The 20,363-nt window shown below is 44.9% G+C and overlaps 1 protein-coding gene and 1 long non-coding RNA gene across 2 annotated transcripts; one reads left to right on the top strand and one right to left on the bottom strand.

The window, feature by feature from the left end:
* The first annotated feature begins 75 nt into the window (after nucleotides 1–75).
* Nucleotides 76–4,562, top strand: LOC310760014. The gene is made up of 2 exons (XR_014546684.1): nucleotides 76–357; nucleotides 2,526–4,562. It is a non-coding gene; the product is annotated as an uncharacterized lncRNA (long non-coding RNA).
* Nucleotides 4,563–14,607: 10,045 nt separating this feature from the next.
* Nucleotides 14,608–18,896, bottom strand: TCF21 (transcription factor 21). Its single transcript, XM_083607848.1, has 2 exons — nucleotides 18,183–18,896; nucleotides 14,608–15,146 (listed from the first exon to the last, which is right to left on the bottom strand). The coding sequence occupies exons 1-2, from the start codon at nucleotides 18,690–18,692 to the stop codon at nucleotides 15,057–15,059; spliced, it is 600 nt and encodes a 199-aa protein (XP_083463974.1). The 5' UTR covers nucleotides 18,693–18,896; the 3' UTR covers nucleotides 14,608–15,056.
* Between the last annotated feature and the right edge of the window lie 1,467 nt (nucleotides 18,897–20,363).

Here is a 20,363-nt window from a genome sequence, read left to right as displayed (position 1 = left end):
CGCTGGGGCGAGGAGGGGGCGGGGCGAAAGGCAAGGCGGTGGGATTTATTCCACGGAAGGGGGGCGTGGCTAGCCCGGAGGCGCGGAATCTGTCTTCCGGCGCGAGTTCAAGGCCGGGGTGGGGTTGGTGGGTGGGTGGCGGCTGCTGCTGCTCCTCCTCCTCCCCACGCGCTGCACGTCTTAAATTGCGAGCCTTAAAATAGCGAGGGGTTTGCACGGCATGGAGAAACTGCAGCGATTGGTTGTTTAGCTTGCCATTCGCACTGGCGCTGCCTGATTGCCTGTGGAGCTGGAGTAAGCATTGTACGCCCGCCCTGCTCCAGGGATAAAAGGAGGGAAGGCAGAGCGCGCTAGCAGGTGAGGCTCCACGAGGTTCTTCTTGTTTGGCGTGCGACCGACCTTTTTGCTGCCTGTCTGAGGCTGGCGCAGGGCTTTATGCTGGGATGGAGTTCCTCCCAGTAATAAGAATAAGGTGATGTTTTATTTAAATTTAAAATTTTAATTTTTAAAAATATATTAAATGATGCTTTTGCTCGCTTGCCCTCCCTTTGATGGGCAGGGCCTTTCTCAGTCACAGTAGGGGGAAATGAAGGCAGGGGAGATTTAACAGTGGTAGCCTGATGCTGAAATGGGAGATTGGGTAGTTGTGAGGTGAGACAAATTGGGGGGGGGGGATGCTTCGTGCTTGTTGGTAAGTGGTGCAAGCAAATTCATGTCTACTCACAAGTAAGCCCTACTGAATGCAATTAAAATTATTCTTATTTAATCTTTTATATTTTATTAGGTTTTATAGGTTTTATATATGCTCAAAGCTGCCCAGAGTGGCTAGGGAAACCCAGCCAGATGGGTGGGGTATAAATAATAAAGTTATTACTACTAAAGTGGCTTACTCATAGGAAAGTAGTTAGTTGAACTGAGTGGGCCTTCTTCGTGCATAGAATTGCAGCTGGCCCTCTCAGTGAGGAAGCAAATGCAATTTGACACTAGTAAATTACTTAAATTAGTTGCAAATAGATTAAATTGTTAATCATATACAAGTTTAATTAATATTTTTACTAAATCTACCACTTCCTTAAATTTTGAATGTGCCCCCAAAACTCCATAGAACATTAATATATTGTCCAGGAATATTAATGGTTTCATTGAAGCATGCTATCATTGAGTTAAATTTCATATAATTATATGCATCAAATTTAGATTGTTGTTCATTTTGGCTATTGGCATCACTGCACAGTCTGCTTGTTCAGATGCATGTGTTCTGTTCTACTTTGCATGTATAGGAGCATCTGTCTCATGTACTGGGATTCTCGCCAGTACACACTTACTTGGGAGCCAGGCTTAAACATTTCTTTTGTCAAGTGTGTGAGAAGAACATTGTGGTGGCTTGGCAACAACCAAGCATTTGTTCAAGCTAGGTTGACTTTTATTGTTGTACCTGGCAGGATCACAGCAGGGCAGAGGATGCAGAACTAGATGCATCCCCCCCCCCCAATTCAGCAGGGCTCTTCTTGTTCTGTTAAATCTCCCAAATGCAGAAGGAAGGGCCATATAGCTCAGATACAGAATACCTTCCTTGCATGCAAACGGTCCTAGGTCCAGTCCTTGGCATCTCAGGCTGGGCGAGACTTCCTTTCCAGTGGTTCTTCGAGAACATTCCTGGAATGAAGTGACTCCTCTCTCAGCTGACTTCCCTGTCTCTTCATTGCTTAGACTGATACACCATGGATTGCACCAGTTTAGACTGAAACACCCTGTTTTACATCTTCCTCCTCCTCCTCACACTTCTTTCTCTTGGATTTCAGGAAATAAGTCACCTTCAAAATATCCTCTTGAGAGAACAAAGGAGCAGCAGCAGGCCAGCCAGAGCTCAGCTGACAAGGAGTTGCCTACTAGAAAAATTAACCAATAAACTGAAACTGACACGGGGACAAACAGAAGAAGATACCTTTATCACATACACAGCCCAACAAGACAATGACAATAATCCACCAACAGCATACAAATCAATACGGCTAACCTGATCCAAAACACCCACCTACCCCACTCACACGAAAACAAAGATCACCACAGCCAAACACAAACAAACAACCACACCCTAGGCCAACCCCAACCTCTCTCAGCACCAAAGGAACACAAGTGAACAGCACAAGCAACGCTGACACCAAGCCCTATATACATTAAGCATAATAGAAACATCGCCACCCGACCCCACCCCCACCCATCTTCCCTCCCTCCACCCCCTTTTTTCCCTCTCACCCTAATGTCTCAACAAATGAAACAGATTTGTAAAAATGTTACATGGAAAAAAATACGAGAGACATTACACTTACTTCTGTAAAACAAGAAAATCTTTAATAAAAAAAAGCTGGCAAGGAGCTGGAGGGCAGCACAGCACAGGTGGGCATGAGAGGCAGGCAGGCTGTGGCCTGTGGGGTAGGACCCAGGGTAGGAGAGGAGGGGGCGTTGTTACTGTTGTGATTCTTTAAATAAGAGAAACATAAGTATTTTCATTGTTTTCTCCATAGAGGATCCTTTGCTGTTCGTAAGTGTAGTCAGGATGTTTGCAGAACCCCAGAAGCAGAGGAGGCTGTCAGTGTATAGGGCAGAGTGTATCCAAGCTAATAAACAGCAAAATACACAGGTTTCAATTGCTACTTTTCTCATTCCTCCGACCTCCCTCGAAGCAGACCTGGTATATGGTTCAATTATTTGTGTTGCCAATGTAACATTGGCTATATTATAGCTTAATGTTGGCTATATTATACAGTCAGCAAAGATCTAGGCAGTTATCTGCAAATTGGTCCTGCTTATTTGAGGCACTTTCTTTGATTTTATTACAGTCTTCACCTATACCAATTTTATAGTTAAATAATATACATCTAAATATGTCAGTGTACAATACAGTGTGGCTAAATAACTACCAGCTTTTGCAATCCAAAAGCTTGCTGCATATTTCAAAATTGCTTTTATTTCCTAAGAATTAAAGCAACTAATCTTTTTCTATTTAATAGCTGAGTTCATATTTTGTGTACTACTAGGACTCCTTTTATGCAGGTTACAGCTGCGGAGTTGGTGCACACGTATCAGACCGTTAAACACAACTTCAGTTGTAACAGTGCTAATTGTGCATACGAACTGAACCAGAAGATACTGCAGGACTGAGCTATGGGAGAACAAAATATGAGACTTTAGTAAGGGATGTTCTTGAGCCAAAAGTTGTTGAAGATATGGTGAAAAAGTTGAAATCTGAAAGTTGAAATCTTTTTCTCCAGACAGATGCCTCCAACAAGGAAAACAGAAAAACCTTCCCTCGTGCAGTGCAGTTCTTCACTTCTGAAAGTGGAGTCATGAACAAGATGATTGATTTCATTGAGAATCCCAAGGGATTGTGGATTGCATACTGCACACTTTAAGAAAACTGGGATTGCTCAGTGTAAACTTCAGTATTCACAATTTGGTCTACACAGTGTTGAAGAAGAAGAAACAGAAACAGAAGAAGAAACAACCCTTTGTTGGTACCGCAAGGCTCATATTGTGCATAACATGGCTTTCAGTTGAACCATGTCTCTGCTCCTGCTTCATTGGGCTTGTTGAGGATTTTCCCAGATGACTACTCACTAGCTGAAGCTAGACATTAATGCAGAAGTGCAGGATGAGGAAGACAGTTATGTTGTGGAGGTTTATCTCCTTTTTTGCAATCACATTTTTTGTCCCTCGTTGTAGATACTGTTAAGCTTGAGGCCAATAACACCACCTGCATAGAGCTGTATGCCTGTATGCCATTTTGTATTCCTTTAGAGCCAAACTGGCACAGAGATGTGATGAACAGTTTGTTGGAGACCTGACCAAAGTCAAGCTGCAGCGCCTTTCTCCAGTTGATGCAAACAGGGCAATGGGAGAATTCATTTTATTCATTGAGACTGCCATTGCATTGAGAAATGGTTTGCTTTTTCAAATTGCAACTGGCTTTTCTACCTCCAGCCCCTCTCCCTCCAAGATGGCAAGTTCATCTACAGACACATTGAAAAGGTCTATGAAAATCTCAGCTTCACTACCAGAGTGGACATGGATAAGCTGTATGATGAAAGTGTAACAGCCAACTGCATTCTGGAGCAGCTTTTAAAGGCTGCTCAGTGAAAGAACAAAGTTGTGGCTGCAAAGTGGATGGCTATATTTACAGCATGTGATCTACCTACTTTGCCCTGTGGAGTGGATTTCCTCCATGATGTTGAACAAATGGAGTAATGTTCAGAACTGGTGCTCTGTGGAACTGATAAAAAGTGAGATCCTGATTTCTCTGAACTTTGAACTGCCATGTGCCGAATTCCACTCTTATTTTGAAGGACAAAGCACTGCTAAATGCAGCAAGGAGTGACAGTAGTCATGGAAGGTGAAGTGGAGAGAAAGACTATTGTCTCAAAACAGAGGGACTTCTGTGGCCCTTTCCACAGAAATAAAGATATTAAACATCATGTTAAATTGCTTCATGTTGGTTTGTGTCAAACCAATTACAAATCATAAAGCTTTTGTTTTTCTCCATTGAATAAAGCACTGTGTGCCATTGTAATGACCTTGAAGTCATTTCTGCACCATGTATGGCAATTTTTAGTGCCCCAATTCCCCTGCCCCATCCCATATTTTGCCTGACCAAAGGTCGCAACCCCAACATTAGTCCAAGATGCTCTGGTTCTATTAATTTTATGAAAGCTACATTTCTGACTGTTTCTTCAAACTCGGGAAGCAGGAATCCTGTAGGCTCTGATGACCCAGAACACTACAGACAATCCTAAAACCCTCTTTTGTGGGGGGGGGGCAGGGACTTCCATTGGCAGTTTGATTCTGCAGGTAGCCCAAGATATTCTGGCAGAGGGAACTGGTGTGGAGCTGAAAAGTGAGCCAGGTCAACTGCAGGGCAGGCACACACGGGAGGTATGGAATGCAATTAGCTTTTTATTAACAGAAAACAACACAGCAGAGTTCTCTGGTTTGCCTTAATCCAGTTGAGACATTGCTGAAACTGACCACTAGCTCCACCCTTATCCTCCCCAGTCTTTCACTCTGGATCCCTCCCATGCAAATGGAGGCTGCGTCGAGGGGGGTGAGCTCCTCTGTGCCTGTCTGGCCTGTACAGGACTCTATTCGATTGGGGGGTGGGGAGTAGAGCCAGTAGGACTGGGACTGTCCTGCTGCTGTGTAGCAGGGCCAACCTCTGACTCCTCTCTGAATCTGCACTCACACCATGACTCCAGGCCTCTAACCCTGTCCTGGAAGGCCCTCTTCCTGGCCTCCCCCCATCACTCAGACCCTGCTTCTAGCACCTCCCAGCTTGTCCATTCTGCAGACTGCTGTTTAGTGTACCACCACCAGGATCTGGGATCTGAGTCTTTTGTGTCCTCCCTGGGGGGCTCTTGGGCAGGCGGTTCCCACCACTCTTCCTAATCCAGGCAGCCCTTGACAACTGGGCAGACCATCCTTCTGATCGCAGCACGGAGCTGCCGGTTGGACTGCTCTGACTGTTGTGCCACCTGGCTGAAGGAGCAACTTGTGCAGAGTTTATTTCTGCTTTGTTGTGGAATGTACATATAGATATAAATAGTGAGGCCCGTTCAGTCTGTTGAGGCTGGGAGGAGGACTTCCCTGCCTGAGGGCCCTGTTTCGGCCAATCTCCACCTGGCCCAGGCCGGCTATAAGAACTGCGGCTGCGGCTGCTAACCAGCAAGGATGAGGGTATTTTGAGGGAAATGTTGTTGGGAGTTTTTGCTCTTGTTACTGATATTAACTGAGATTACTGATACTAACTTTTTGTATCTTTATGTGGAAATTGTTTAGTTTGGTTATGTAGTTTTTAATGTGCTTTATTTTTATGACTACTTTGTTATGTTTATAATTATGAAAATCTTTTCATCTTGTAAGCCGCCTTGAGCCTTGTTTTAACTGGAAAGGCAGCATACAAATAAAAAGTGGTGGTGGTGGTAATGGTAATTGCCAGTTTGGGCATCTGAGTTTTTGCTGTGGCAGCTATAAATTGAGAGAAGGGTTGAGGAAGGAAGGATGAGGAACTTGCAGGCCCCAAACAAAGATTTGGGGGCTGACAGAGAATTATCATGATATGAGCTTAGCAGAAGCAAGGCTGAAGGGCTTAACAAGAAGGTGTACAAGGGCAGAAGAGAGCTATAGCTCTTGAATACAGTTTTTGGAGTTCCTTTCTGCCAAGGATAAGCCCAAGCCAAGGTCTGTGCCAAGGTCTCCTTTTTGTAAACAATGGAGGGCTTACAATTAACTTTCCTCCGCTCTTTCAAACGTGGTCCACACATTAAAGCTCTGCATCTGAACTCTTATTTTTGTTTGCCTCAAACCTTTCCCTGTGAAAACCCATGCTTTATCAATCTGCAAAAATCCCAAGTTGAGGTTTTCAGCTTGAAAGAGTGCGATTTTGCAGGGAAAGCTGGGAGGGATTAAAGCTCAGACCTCTACCTGCAAAAAGCGGGGCAAAAGTTAAGTTGAAAAGTCCAGAGTCTATTTTATACTATATGTTTATTTTTGTATGTAGCATTACTGCCACCCTGTGGCATCTGAAAGTAGAATATTAAGTTACATGCAAGTGAAGTTGCTGACCCATGAATAAAAAAAAATGATGGAAATAATTTCCAGAAAGGTTGCTGTGTTCCCGTCTTTTTCAGCAAAAGTAACAAAGAATCTTGTGGCACCTTATATTTATTACGGCATGAACTTTCCTGGGTTAGAGTCCAGTTCCTCAAATATATGAAGTGTAATCCTCAGTTGGCAGTATGCATACACATGGTTATAAGGAAGGAAATGTAGAGGTCTGAGTTAAATGGCAACGAAATGTAGAAAGCATAGTCTGTGCCAATTCAGTTAGAGCTTAAATGTAGGAAAAACAAGCACAGTGATCCTTCAGAATGGTAGTTGTTGGTAATCACTTTAGCATTGCTAACAGTTGAGGAAATAGTTGTCTGTTTTAAAGTAGTTATGAAGGCATGTTGAGCTACACAACCCACAACTTGGTGCAAAGTTTTTTTAAAAAAAATATTTTTCCTTTGAGCATTTCCTCAAATTAACCTTTTAAAAGCCCCAAGTTGGCTGTTAATATATTCTGATTAGTTCCACTTCAATAAGCACCCAGTTGTAACCTGAGATTATAGCTTTTTATAAGAAGTTGTTTGGATTGTTCAATCATGCTTCTTCATAGTAGATTGTGTCTCCTGCATGCAGACCTACATTTGTGGATTCATTTGTTTATTAAAAGCATTTTTATTCTGCTTCTCAGCCAAGAAGTGGCTCCTTACAAATGTGAATGATAAAATAGTCTCTGCTCTCAGGAGGGGACTGCAGCCCAAAGCGCCTTTGCACGAAGCTTGGGAGTGGGGTTGGTTTGGATGAAGATGTCTGCTGGCACACAGATCTCCATTTCACACACCAAAGGGGCAGGAGGGTGGAAGTGCCACTGGCGGGATCTCTGCCACCTGCAGCTTCGAGAAGGACCTGAACCGGGGAACTGCAGGGGTGGGGAAGAGCAGAGCTAGTCTGGAATCTGCTGGCCTTCCTGCAAAATATGGATCTAATGAGCAACCCCACCCCACAGCAGCAGGGCTGTGGATATGGCAGTGCCCCCCACTGCTTTGTTAAGCCTTGCTGCTGCCAAAGCCAGGGCACTGGTTGCAGCCTTACAGTCTAAAACACATGACACATAAGAAAAAAGGCTCTGGAGGGAGGAGGGTGAAAAGGGAGAAAGTAGAAGAAGCATAATAATCCACAATACGTTTACAGTGGTACCTCGGGTTAAGAACTTAATTCGTTCCGGAGGTCCATTCTTAAGTGAAACTGTTCTTAACCTGAAGCACCACTTTAGCTAATGGGGCCTCCCGCTGCCGCCGTGCGATTTCTGTTCTCATCCTGAAGCAAAGTTCTTAATCTGAGGTACTATTTCTGGGTTAGCGGAGTCTGTAACCTGAAGCGTATGTAACCCGAGGTACCACTGTATATCAGAAAGGAACGCTGTGATGCAAACTCAGCTGATGTTCAACAAACAATTCCCAGGAAAGATTATAGAATCCAGAAGAAAGACTGGTTAACCTGCTTGAGCTGTCCCAATTTATGTGATTTCCAGGAGATACGTCAAATAACCAGAGGGGGTTCTGGCATTCTTCATTTACAACTTTTGTGTTTCCCATCACCATTGATCTAGTGCACTGTTTACACTGTGGCTGTGGGTTATGACCGTAACTACAGCTAAAGTGTGGGCGCCACAGAAAGTGGGAGTTATCTCCTCCTCTCTTCCCCATTTATGAAACGAATGGCATGCATCAGCTGTCAGGGTGGCCATGTGTCCTCTTACAGGGGACAGTTCTCTGCTTGACAGGTTATCAGAGGACAGCCCTCTCTTTGAAGGAGTCCTCTGTTTGAAGGGGTTTCCAGTCCACATCTGGTTTAAAGGTAAAGAACTCCAAGAAGGGAGCATGTGCAGGTGGGGTGGGTCTTAGCAATGCCCAGAAACAGCACCTGGAGATGAAATTCTGTTTCAATAATTGTCATTACAAAATTGCATCTATGCATACAATTTAGCATATTAAACTTATATGTATGCTCTTTGTGTTGAGGCATTTCCTTTTTCTTTGGCAATGCATAAGTGGCTACCCTGGGGGTGGAAGGATCAGTCAATTTCGCTTCTCTCAGTTTCTCTTTTTTCCAATGTAAAGGTCAGGTCTCCAATCCCAGAATACTGTTCCTGGCAAACCCGAGATCGCTAGATGGAAGAATGTTTTCTAACTGCGACTGCTTTTAGAATGTTTTTAAAACAGTAATTGTTTTTAGAATGCTGTTGCTTTGCTTCTCTTTTTAAATTGCAGATTTGTTTGAAACCCTGGGCTCCTTTGGGAGGAAAGGCAGGATGTAAATTCAATAAATACAAATAATCCCAATGCCAACATTTGACCAGTCACCATTCCCCACAAGTATCACAATCTAAAGTTGGGGTAGGCCATTCGGTACTTTCCTGATGTCATTGGACTGCAGCACATTTGGTCAAGGGAAGAGAAGCATTGTCGTCCAGCAACATGTGCAAAGCAGCACATTAGCTACTCCAGATCTAAAGTAGTATAGGGTAAGAATTTGAGTTTCAAGCCATATGCAAGGGCTGCCAGCAGTTAGGTATTTCATCACACCTATCAGTGAAATGTGTTGTTCATACTTCTGCTATTGGGGGCTGACTTCATTCACAATGTCAACTATTTCTACCTTATATATTGTCAGTGTGCCTTCTGCATGTCCAGGTTAATTGATAAAGGCTGCAAGCCTCTACTCTACTGTAAATATTACTTGTTTCCAGTTAATTCTAACCACTGCAATCCTAGCCTTTTAGCCGATTTTTCTCCAGTAAAAAGAAATTGGAGTAAAAACACAATACTTGCTGAATTTTGGGGTTTTCTGCCTCAAGCACCAAAATACCTAGTGCAGTGCACCTTGACTTGGATGGTGGGTTTTTGGTTCTTTGCTGTATTTATATCAGACCTTTTTCTCCAAGGAACTCAGGTGGCATGCAGGGTTCTGTCTCACCTCATTTAATCCCAACAACATCCCTATGGGGTAGGTTAGGCACAGAGGTAGTGCCTGGCCTATGGTCACCCACTGAACTTCATGGCCAAGGGGGGATTTGAACCCTGCTCTCCCACATCCTAATCAAACACTCTGATCTCCCCACTGTTGCTACTCTGCCTCAGACAGCAAAATGCCTTGGGCTGGCCCTGTATTTTGTTCCCCCAAATGTCAGCATTCTTAACATTCCATCACTTTGTATTGAAACACAACATTTAAATAGCCATTGTCATAGGTTGTGTTTTTTTAAAGTCTTTCTTCTTTGTGTAATCAACCCACTTATGAGACTATTTCATGCACTTGAAAAATGGGTTCTGGTTCACAAAATCTTCTGCCACAGGCAATGTCTTTGGACCCATGTAATTGCACACTCCCCCTGATTGGTTGGCACAAAGTTTGTGCGGCGGTTGTACACTGCCACTGTTTGCTAAGTTTCATTCTCATTTGTGCTGAGATGATGTGGACAGAGTCACCCTCCTCACAGTGACACTGCTTGCCTGGATGGATAACGGCAAGGTCAGGGCAGTGGGAGGGGGGATGATGGGACAGCGGATTGGCCGATGGTGGTCCTTTCATTGCAGCCGCACAGCCACAGCCTTACCTGCTCCAGCCCCATTCAGGTAAGCAGCAGTGAAGCAGGGTAGCTCCATGATTCTGCTCCACTACATACATTGCTACTATATAATAATAATAATAATAATAATAATAATAATAATAATAATAATAATTATTTATACCCCACCCATCTGGCTGGGTTTCCCCAGCCACTCTGGGTGGCTTCCAATCGAGTGTTAAAAACAATACAGCACCAAATATTAAAAAGTTCCCTAAACAGGGCTGCCTTCAGATGTGTTTTAAAGAGAAGATAGCTGCTTATTTCCTTCACATCTGAAGGGAGGGTGTTCCACAGGGCAGGCGCCACTACTGAGAAGGCCCTCTGTCTGGTTCCCTGTAACCTCACTTCTCTCAATTAGGGAACCACCAGAAGGCCCTTGGCGCTGGATCTCAGTGTCCGGGCTGAACGATGGGGGTGGAGACGCTCCTTCAGGTATACAGGACTGAGGCCGTTCAGGGCTTTAAAGGTCAGCACTGACAGCATCATTACACACCACTTTCCAGTGCATTTTCTTGCACTTTTCTTATCACATTTTTTAAAAGTGTGTTTGTTGAATGGGAGCACCACGTCCCCTTCAACTGTGCAACCTCAATTTGCTTGTGTATGATCATATCTCTCATGGATCTAGATATGCATCACATCTAGAAAACAGTGTCAGTTGGGAAGCAACTACTGCATGACTGTTATTTTGACCTATGTCCACTGGTTGGAGCTGATGGCAGCTGTAGTCAAAAGCAGCCAGTGGGCAACAGCTCTTAATGACATCTCTCCATGCTACCAAATCTCCTTTTGTTTACTTGCATACTTTCTACTGGGCGTTTCTACATTTCCAAATCATGCTTTTCCCCTGTGATAATGTTATGACATATTTCCCTTTCTTCCCAAAAGGAGAAGGGCAATAAAATCTCTAGGCTATTGAATTGAACAGAACAGAAATATATAGAAATATATATATATTGAAAGAGCAAGTGAAGCGGAAATTTAAAGCCCCTCTGCTGGGAAAAACAGTATAAATAACTGAAGACATCTTGTAAACAGTGCGGTCATAACCTTGAAACATTAAACAGCTCTCTGGGATCTGGCGCATCAGCTGCCTCTGGACTGAGCTTGTTCAGGGGAAAGAGACCAGCACTTTCTGTTTATCTCTCGACTTAATCTCCCACCGAGTAACAAATCAATTCAATTCAATAGAAAGAAAGTTGTTTAAGTTAAGAAGCCAGAAGGCACCATACAGCTGGGCCAAGCAGAGGTATACCCCTCCCCCAAATGCAAATCACTCTACTCCATCAGTATTCCTTAATTCTCCTTAGGTGCAGCCCCTGGCTCCACCACCTCATAATGTGATCATGTCTCTCCAGGGGCTTCCCAGTGGTATCTCTGAATCAGGCTTTTACCACTCGTGGGCAATGTTTCCTTCAAGCCACATCGCAAAGGGATTAGCACCAAACCTGTTTAGATAGCCAAGGCTCATATGAAGTAAAACAAAGATGAGAATTCATTTGAGAATATACCACAGCAGGGGCACCCAAACTGTGGTTCGTGCGTTTCCAGCAGTCCACAAGCAAAATTAATATGGTCTGTGGAGTGTCCGTATTAAATAATTCGTATTGGTTTTTAATCGTATTTTTACTGCGTCTTTTCTTCTGTTGTATTTTAATGTATTACAATTTGAATTCTATAGAATTCGGGTTGTAATACAATGAAATGAAATATAAAAAATGAAAGTAAAAATATAATTGAAAAGCATACTGCAACCAGCACCACTCATTGCAATTGTTAAAACAAACAGAAGAAAAAGCTTTAAGGAAAAGCATTAGGACTCCCAGCAATTTCCAAGTGGCTCAGTGGCAAAGGATTTTGGGAACCACTGTACTACAGAATGCTATGTGTTCACTTGAGAGCAATTACATTTTTTCTTCAATGGATTAGGAATGGAGGATGTCAAGTTTCACGAAGTTGAAAGAGATCCGAGCCAGCAAACCTCTTAAGAAATTAAGCATCGCTAATATTTTATACTGAGATTATCACTGAATCATCAGTGTATGTCTGTCCATATAACAAGGCTTCAGTGATTCAATCATCATGCACTGAACAACATTGTTTAAGTACCTTCTGCGATGCATAGAAGGCACAAATTTGGTATGTGTATTTGGGGGACATCCTGATTTTAGAAAATTCTGACAACACCTTTGCCCCCAAACTGTGATGCAATGTCTGTTAGTTAATTCTGGTCATCTGTCTGGCAGACAACAAAATGAGACACACCTCTGATAGACAGCAAGCATATGGGACGCTCTGTATCAACGTCAGTGAGCCTAGGATTGGAATAAGGAGGATGAAGAGTGGTAGCCAGTCAGGATTGTGTTAGTGCTTGCCAGGAAATATAAGTGTTCATGTAGATGCATGACCCATTCAACTCGATCCACATCAGGTGGATAACAGAGAAAGCAAACATGCATCCCAGCAAGTTTTCATCAGATTTATTAAAATTCCATCTCTTTCCTGAGCTTTAAAGAACATCTCACCCAGGTCACTTCCTCAACACTTCCTCAAGGTGCTGAAGCTTGAACTTGGGGGATTCAAGGTTTGGGAGTGGGGAGATTAAGGGTTTTGTGGGGGTTTTTTGCATTTTTATTCTACCTTTTTCTCTTGAGTTGGAGTACATGGTTCTCCCTCATTTAGTCCTCACAACAACCTTGTGAAGTAAGTTAGGCTGAGAAGCAGAAACTGGCTCTATTGACTGCATCCCCTGGAGTCTCACTGCCCCCCATTGTTTCTGGATGGTTGGGGGATCCTTCATAGAATATTTAGGAGTAAAGGTAAAGGTAAAGGGACCCCTGACCATTAGGTCCAATCGTGGCCGACTCTGGGGTTGTGGCGCTCATCTTGCTTTATTGGCCAAGGGAGCCGGCGTACAGTCATGTGGCCAGCATGACTAAGTCGCTTCTGGCAAACCAGAGCAGCGCACGGAAACGCCGTTTACCTTCCCGCCGGAGCAGTACCTATTTATCTACTTGCACTTTGACATGCTTTCAAACTGCTAGGTTGGCAGGAGCAGGGACTGAGCAATGGGAGCTCACCCCGTCATGGGGATTCGAACCGCCGACCTTCTGACCGGCAAGTCCTAGACTCTGTGGTTTAACCCACAGCGCCACCCGCGGCAGCTTAATTTGATACCCCCTATAATTTGGTTTTCCCAAAAGTAACGTATTCTACATAAAGGAAGGTCCACAGCTGAACGAGGATGTTAAAATGTAAACTCATAACTTTTCTCCACGTTGCACCCAGATCCTAAACACATTATGTGTATGTGCCATTGAAAGTGGAGCACATTTTCAAACAAAATGGCTTAAGAGCAATCCCACTGAAAGCAAACAAAGCCAGCAACCAAATTCTAGACACACATTGGGTATCAAATCCCTTTGAAACCACAGAACATATTTCCCAATAGGAAAAAACTTTTTTAATCCCGCAAGCACCTTCCTTACAGACAACTCCATTGAAATAAATGGTGCCTACTTCCAAGCAGTTCTCTTCCGCTTTCAATCTTTGCTTTGGCAACATTCAAAAGGGACACACTCTATACTAAAAGACATAGTTTGCATCTTCAGTAAAAAGTACTCCCTATAGTGTCTTCAGTACACGGGCACTGGCCCCCGGCCTCTTAAGTGAGATGGGCGCACAACCCTAGAGTCGGACACGACTGGCCCGTACGGGCAGGGGTACCTTTACCTTTACCTTTATAGTGTCTTCAGTACACGGGCAATTTAAAACTGTGTTTCCCACATCCATTGCCATATTAACTATGTTTGCATATGATAAATCCTAGTCTTAGGCTATAATCTTATATATATTTACCCGTTGAATTTACTTACTTATGCACAGGAGTCTGTTAAAGTTGTTAATAGTGAAAATGTTTCAGAATCTAGTTCCTACACCTTGATCAGTTTCTGGATTGAACTAACATCACAAAACATCTGATTCCACAACTAATATCACAATGCATCCACTTCCCAATCAAAACTCTCATTACATTTTGGAGGTGTGTGTGTGTGCTTTCTACAAGTTTGGCAGCCCCTGTGCTCTGTTTTTCTAGCCCTCCAAACCACCCACCCCGCAAGGACAGTGTCTAGCTCTTCTTAATTATAAAAATAAACATTTCGCAATCTAGGGTCAAACAATTTTGCATTGTGATGCATCACGCCATTTAAAGGTTTGCAGAGGAACTGATAATATTGTCCTGTTCAGCAATTTCTTTTTTAAAAATACTGTATCTTTTAAAAGAAACCCAAGCCACTATATGTGCTATTTTCCTTTCCAGCTAAGGACCAGTGTTTTTTTTTCTTTTTTAATTGAAACAAAACATAGCAAAGCCTGTCTGAAGAAAATATATCCATAGAATATCTTTAATGTGAATTCTTTGAGAGAGATGTGACTATCGAAATAATTGATTCTAGGAATCACAGTCTTTCACAAGAAAGGGGGGGGGCGCACAAAAACAGACAGTGGCAAAGTCTAGGAGGAGGAATCCAGAAAACAGCCCTTGAACCAGCAAGGCGTTGTTGCAGGATAGTCAAATATATACAAGTTAATAAAGTTAAATACGTGCACTGTGGGTTTTTTCCCCTTCTTCCTTTGGCATGGTGCATTTGGTCTCCACTTCAGATTTAGTGTGTGTTTTTATTCCTCACGGGGAAGCGATCTGGTCGGCTCCTTCCTTTCTCACTACCGCCAGTCCTGCACACGAGTAAGCCCACATACTTGCATGCACAGGCAGAACCTCCTGCATGCAAACAAGGTTGCTGTTCCCAGGCTTGGACATCTTGGGTCAGGATGCTGTAGGGCCACACAACCGAGTGGTGCTCCCTGTTTCTTTCAGCTCGTTCTCCGGTTTGCCAGCAACCATAAAGGGCCAAGTCTGGAGCCATAAAGGGGGGGGGGGGAGAGAGAGAAACAGAAAAACCAGAATAAGAGGGAAAGGAGAGATGAGAGAGGGAGAGAGGGAGAGAGAGATCAGTGTGCTTTAAATGGTGTAGCACTTGGACGGCGATAAAGCAAAGCCAACTGTCAGAATTTCATAGGCTACCCAGGTGTTCTTTCTAAACAATGAGAAGAAGTGGTTAGACTAGACAGTTTCAGCTACTGAGCGTAACCAGGTCTTTAAGATGGCTCCGCCGTATTGTCTGGAATCACAGCGCAAACACAAAACACTTGGTCCATAAAGCATCTCTCTCTCTCTTTGCGCGCGCGGGTGCGCCCTCTCCCCCTCTCCCCATAGCTCTCTGTAATCCTCTGGGTGGTCACGCTTTAGTTATCCTCGATAGCAAAATGTGCCACGTTCGATTAGAAATGATAATGTTTCCCTAAAGCATATTAATTGACACGGCTCACACAGGCAGATTGTGGTAGACAGATTTAAAACCTGTCCATTCTCTACTGGGTAACGTCAAGGCACGGCTGCTGCTTTGTTTTGAAAATGATAACAGCGTTATCTGGTTCTAAAAGCGTTTCAGAATTGACCATTTCGTTTCTCTTCCACGATATACTTGGCTTTTGGTTTCCAAAAAGTTCCTTTGAGGTGAAAAGCCCTTCAGTTGAACGCAGTGGGTGTGTAAATTTTAAAACTGCGAAAGCCCATTATATCCGCTGCATTTCTTTCCAAACATAAAGCGTTACAATTACTTGAGGTTGTTTTTTATTTTTTTAAAAATGTCAAATACTTATAATTTTAAAATCTGCCCAGCTTTTTATGCTTGTTACAGCAATCGCTGCACTACCATCTTATGGTTTAGAATAATATTAAACAATAATACAATACTGTAACAATGACCAAATTAACATAGTCCGGACATATTATATAACAAAAATCTTATCTTCAATCAGAACATATTTTGGAAACATTTTTTGTGCTTCGTTGCCTTCTGATTAATGGGGCATCTTTTTGCTAAAATAATTATACTCATATAAGTATGGACACCAATATTGTGTTAATTTTTGTTAATAACGAATACATTTTAATTCAAAAAGGATTCTGTTAATATTAACATATTTAATTGCTGCTGCTGTTTTTGTAATCGTTTTTGCTTATATAAAAAATGACTACTTTTTTAATTTTCCAGAACGACAATTTTTATGGAAAATAGAGAAAGGAATGCATTCCCCCCCCCCCCCGTGGTACTCATTCATTTAAAATAAAAAGTCTTGGACTTTTAAAACCTGGGGGATGGAGTTTGTTCCACTGAGCTGTAAGGATTTGCTTTTGTGTTTTAAAAATATAAACCATTTTAGTCGCTGCAGCAAGCTATTGAGTTTGCTACCCTGTCCCTTCCTACCTGGGACTAAGCCCCATGGAACTATATGGGATTTACATTTGAGTAACCACTAGACAGGCATTGGCTTGCGCTGTAAGAGATGCTAAATATCTCAATTCCTGGGGACATAACTGGTTACACACCCACTCTTGAAACGGGGTTTTAAATATATTTTTATGCCTGATGGTTGCCCCATTTAGAATCTCCCCCTGTCCTCTTAGTTATCTGGAGGTGGGATGCAGACGGTTCCCAAACATTCAAAGCCGCCCTATTCCTACTCCCCCTCCCCTTCCTGGACCCAGTGGTCAGAAATGTGAAGGTGTGTCATCGCCCGCGACCCCCGGACAACTGGAAGTGACAGAGACTCCTGACGACAGAACATGAAAATAATGGGGCAGCTGCACGCTGACCTTCAAAATTCGTTTGTTGTTGTTTCATCTTGAACTTCCAATAATAAAAGTTACGACGTAGGGTTGGAAATAGACACGGGAGGTCGCGCATTCCGACGTTCGACGCCCTTCAGTGAATTAATCGGGCGTCTCTCGCAGTTCAGTTAGTGTCCTCGGCGAGAGAAGCGCATCTCGCCGTTTGAATAAAACGAAGCGGGTGGCCCAAGTGCCTAACCTAATTCTGTGGCGCCCACCCAAGCCCCCAACTTCAATCCTGAGCGAGAGGGAGGTGAGAAAGGACTGGCTCTGAAAGAGCCTCGCTGTGTCTGAAGCAGGCTGCCACCCGGGGTCTAGTCACCAAAGGCGACTGGAGAGGACTTAATGCAAAGTAGCATCCCTCTCCCCTCCCTGCAGTTACCCCGGGGTGATCCAGCTCGGCTGGAATGACGAGGAAGGGAGGAAATTCCCAGCCCAACCGTTCCAGGCCGTATTCGACGAATTTTTTAAGCAGCAACAGCAAGGGTGGTTGGGGTTCCTTGGTTTTTTAGTTATGTATTTTGTGTTCTCTTTTTGTATTTTTCCTGGCGGTATACAAATTTAATAAATGACAACAGTAACAAAAAATGAGGTACAGAGAACTGAGCTCAGGGAATAACAGCTCCTCCGAATAAATAAAACAGCAGAGCAGCCAAGCGAGGTTTGCTAGGCGGGGTGTTACTCTCAGAACCCCTGGAGAGCAAGCGCGTCGAGGGATCTTTGGGGCGCCCCACAGCTCCTGCCCGGTTTGTGCCAAGTGGGGCGGGGGCTGCTCTCCCGTTTCCTCCCACGGACTCGGGGTCGTCTTTAGGTCAAACACGTCCGTGGTGGTGTGTGCTTTGAAAAAAGAGGCTTTCGTGCCGTCGGGGCAACACTGGGGGGGGGGGGAAGAGACCAGAGCCTCCACTCAGCGGAATGACCGGGGCTGATGGACCACGTTTCCAAGCAAGGACGATAACGTACCGTTGTTACTTAAAAAGCGACAGACGGGGAGGGCCGGGGATGGTAAAGTTTCTGCGTCTAAAAAGAAACCCCAGCTACCCGGAGCTGCCTGCAAGCCTGCAGCAACCGACGTGACCCCCTCCCTCCCAAGCGGAGGTGGTGGGAAAGGGGAGGAGGGCAGAGCTGGAGGTATGGGCTGCTTTGCGCGAAGGGGCCTGTCAGGACTCCGCGCTGGTCCCGGGCGCTGCCTCCCTGCCTCCCTTCCAGTCCGCTTACCAGGTTGACGGGGTGGATGTAGCCGTTCTCGTACTTGTCGCTGGCCAGGATCTGCCGGAGGTGCGCGATGTAGCTGGAGGCCAGGCGCAGCGTGTCCAGCTTGGAGAGCTTGGTGTCGGGCGGCACCCAGGGCAAGGTGGTCTTGAGGCGGGAGAAGGCTTTGCTCAGCACCCGCATGCGGGCGCGCTCGCGGGCGTTGGCCGCGTTCCGCTGGACCTGCTTGCCCTCGGGTCCCAGCACGCCCACGCCGCCCAGCGGGCTCTTCTTGCCCGGCGCCTTCTTCCGCTTGCCCGACGAGGGGGCGCCGCCTCGGCCCTTGGCAGGGGAGACCCGATCGCCGCCGCCTCCCCCGGAGCCCTCGTCGTTGCTCTCGTGGCAGCGGTGGGGAGCCGGAGGCGCCGGCAGCGGCCGCGGCGTCGGGGAGCAGTTGCGCATCTTCAGGCTGCCGTCGCATTCCAGCATCTCCCCCTCGGGAAGGTCTTCTGCATCGCTCAGGGAGCCCGTGGACATGGTGGTGGCCGGCAGATGCCACCTGGGAGGAGTGGGCAGCCGCAGGCGGGTGAGCCCGCCGCGCCTCGGATCCCCTCCTGGACCTCCCTCCCTCGCCCGCCTTCGGACGGTGAGAGGGAAGGCTGCGAGGAGTTCGACGAGGCGGACGCCGGAGTCATTTATCCTGGGGGGATGGATGGGGAGCCGGCCGGCCCAGGGGAGGGGCTTCCCCGGGGCTGGCCACGCCAGTCTCTCCCCACCCTCGTTCCTGGGTGAAGCAAGAGGGACTCCCGAAGTAGATCAGGGACAGGAGAACTTCTTAGCAGTGCTGCCACCTTCTTCACTTCCCTTGGATTTTATCTCTCTCTCCTTTGTCACCCAGTCTAGCTCCTTGGATGTCTCCCTAGAGGTGAGCCTTTCTAAGAACAGGCCTTGTTGCTTTCAGAACTGAATGGAGGTCTCCCATTTCAAATATCAGGACTCTCTCTCTCTCTCTCTCTCTCTCTCTCTCTCTCTTGCCAAATGGATCCAATGCCAAGCTTTCTCTCTCTCTTTCTACCAGCACACTTAGAGAAACTGTGATATTTTGCTCTTGAGCATTCAAGCAGTTTTCTGTCTTTACAGCGACCCATGGACCTGTGGAGCAAGGAGGCTTGTGAGGGAAGCAGAGAGAGGAACTTGTCTCAGTGGAGCTGAAATTGATGATGTGGACCTTGCACATCATTTGCCCTGCTGATTATACCAGCTTCTTCTTCCAGGCCAAAGATAGGTACAGCAGCACAACCCATTAAAGCACCAGCCATTTGCCCTAAAGATGGTGTAGACTTAAATTCATGTCTGCCCTAGTTTCTGTTGGGCTACAACCTGTATTCAGTTGTAATAATAATAATAATAATAATAATAATAATAATAATATACTCAGAAGTGCAGGGGTAGCTAACTTGGTGTCCTCCAGAGGTTGGAAAACTACAGTTCCCATCAGCTCCAGCCAGCATGGCCAAGGATAGAGAATGATGGAAATTGTAGTCCCCGCAACAGCGAATGATGCTGAAATGTTACACTGGTATTCTAGCGTTTTCAGGGTTTATTGTTATTTTTCAACTGACCCTGCCTACTCTCACCTCTGTCTGTGAAGTCAGTTCTAAAGTTAGTACACCTTACAAAAGGGTGCAACTCATTTACTTCTGAATAGTTCCATCATGGGAACTGTTTTCGTGTGTTGGAAATCATGGCTATTGTCTGAAGGAAAATTGTGGCTTCAGTCTGAGACTCCATACCTGGGATTTTGGGTCAACACGCAGAGGGTCAGTCTTGTGTGTCTGATTCTTGGAGGGTGCCACTTTTTTTGTTCACAAGTAAATTTGCAGGGAAGAGGCGTTTAAAACCCAGAAGCTGGCTTGAGTCGTGATTAAGACCTACAGTTTGGAGCCAAGGGATCTGGATATTGTTCAGCTCTGCTATGGACTTCCTGCACGACCTTTGGCAAGTCAGTTTAACCTCTCAGGGTTTGAGTTTCCCCATCTGTGAAATGGGAATGATAGATACTAGAGTTTCACTTATTCACAGCTGTGGTGTGAGATGTAATTCATCAATGTTTTGCTGGAAATCTAGAGCTCTTCCCCTGTGTACTGCTGACATAAATGTAGAATGAAGTGTTTTAAAAATATTTTCTTTGATGCTACATTTTTTAAA

The sequence above is a fragment of the Podarcis filfolensis genome (genome assembly GCF_964270895.1).
Source record: "Podarcis filfolensis genome assembly, chromosome: 3".
NCBI classification, from domain to species: domain Eukaryota; kingdom Metazoa; phylum Chordata; class Lepidosauria; order Squamata; family Lacertidae; genus Podarcis; species Podarcis filfolensis.
This window is presented reverse-complemented; position numbering and strand designations above follow the sequence as displayed.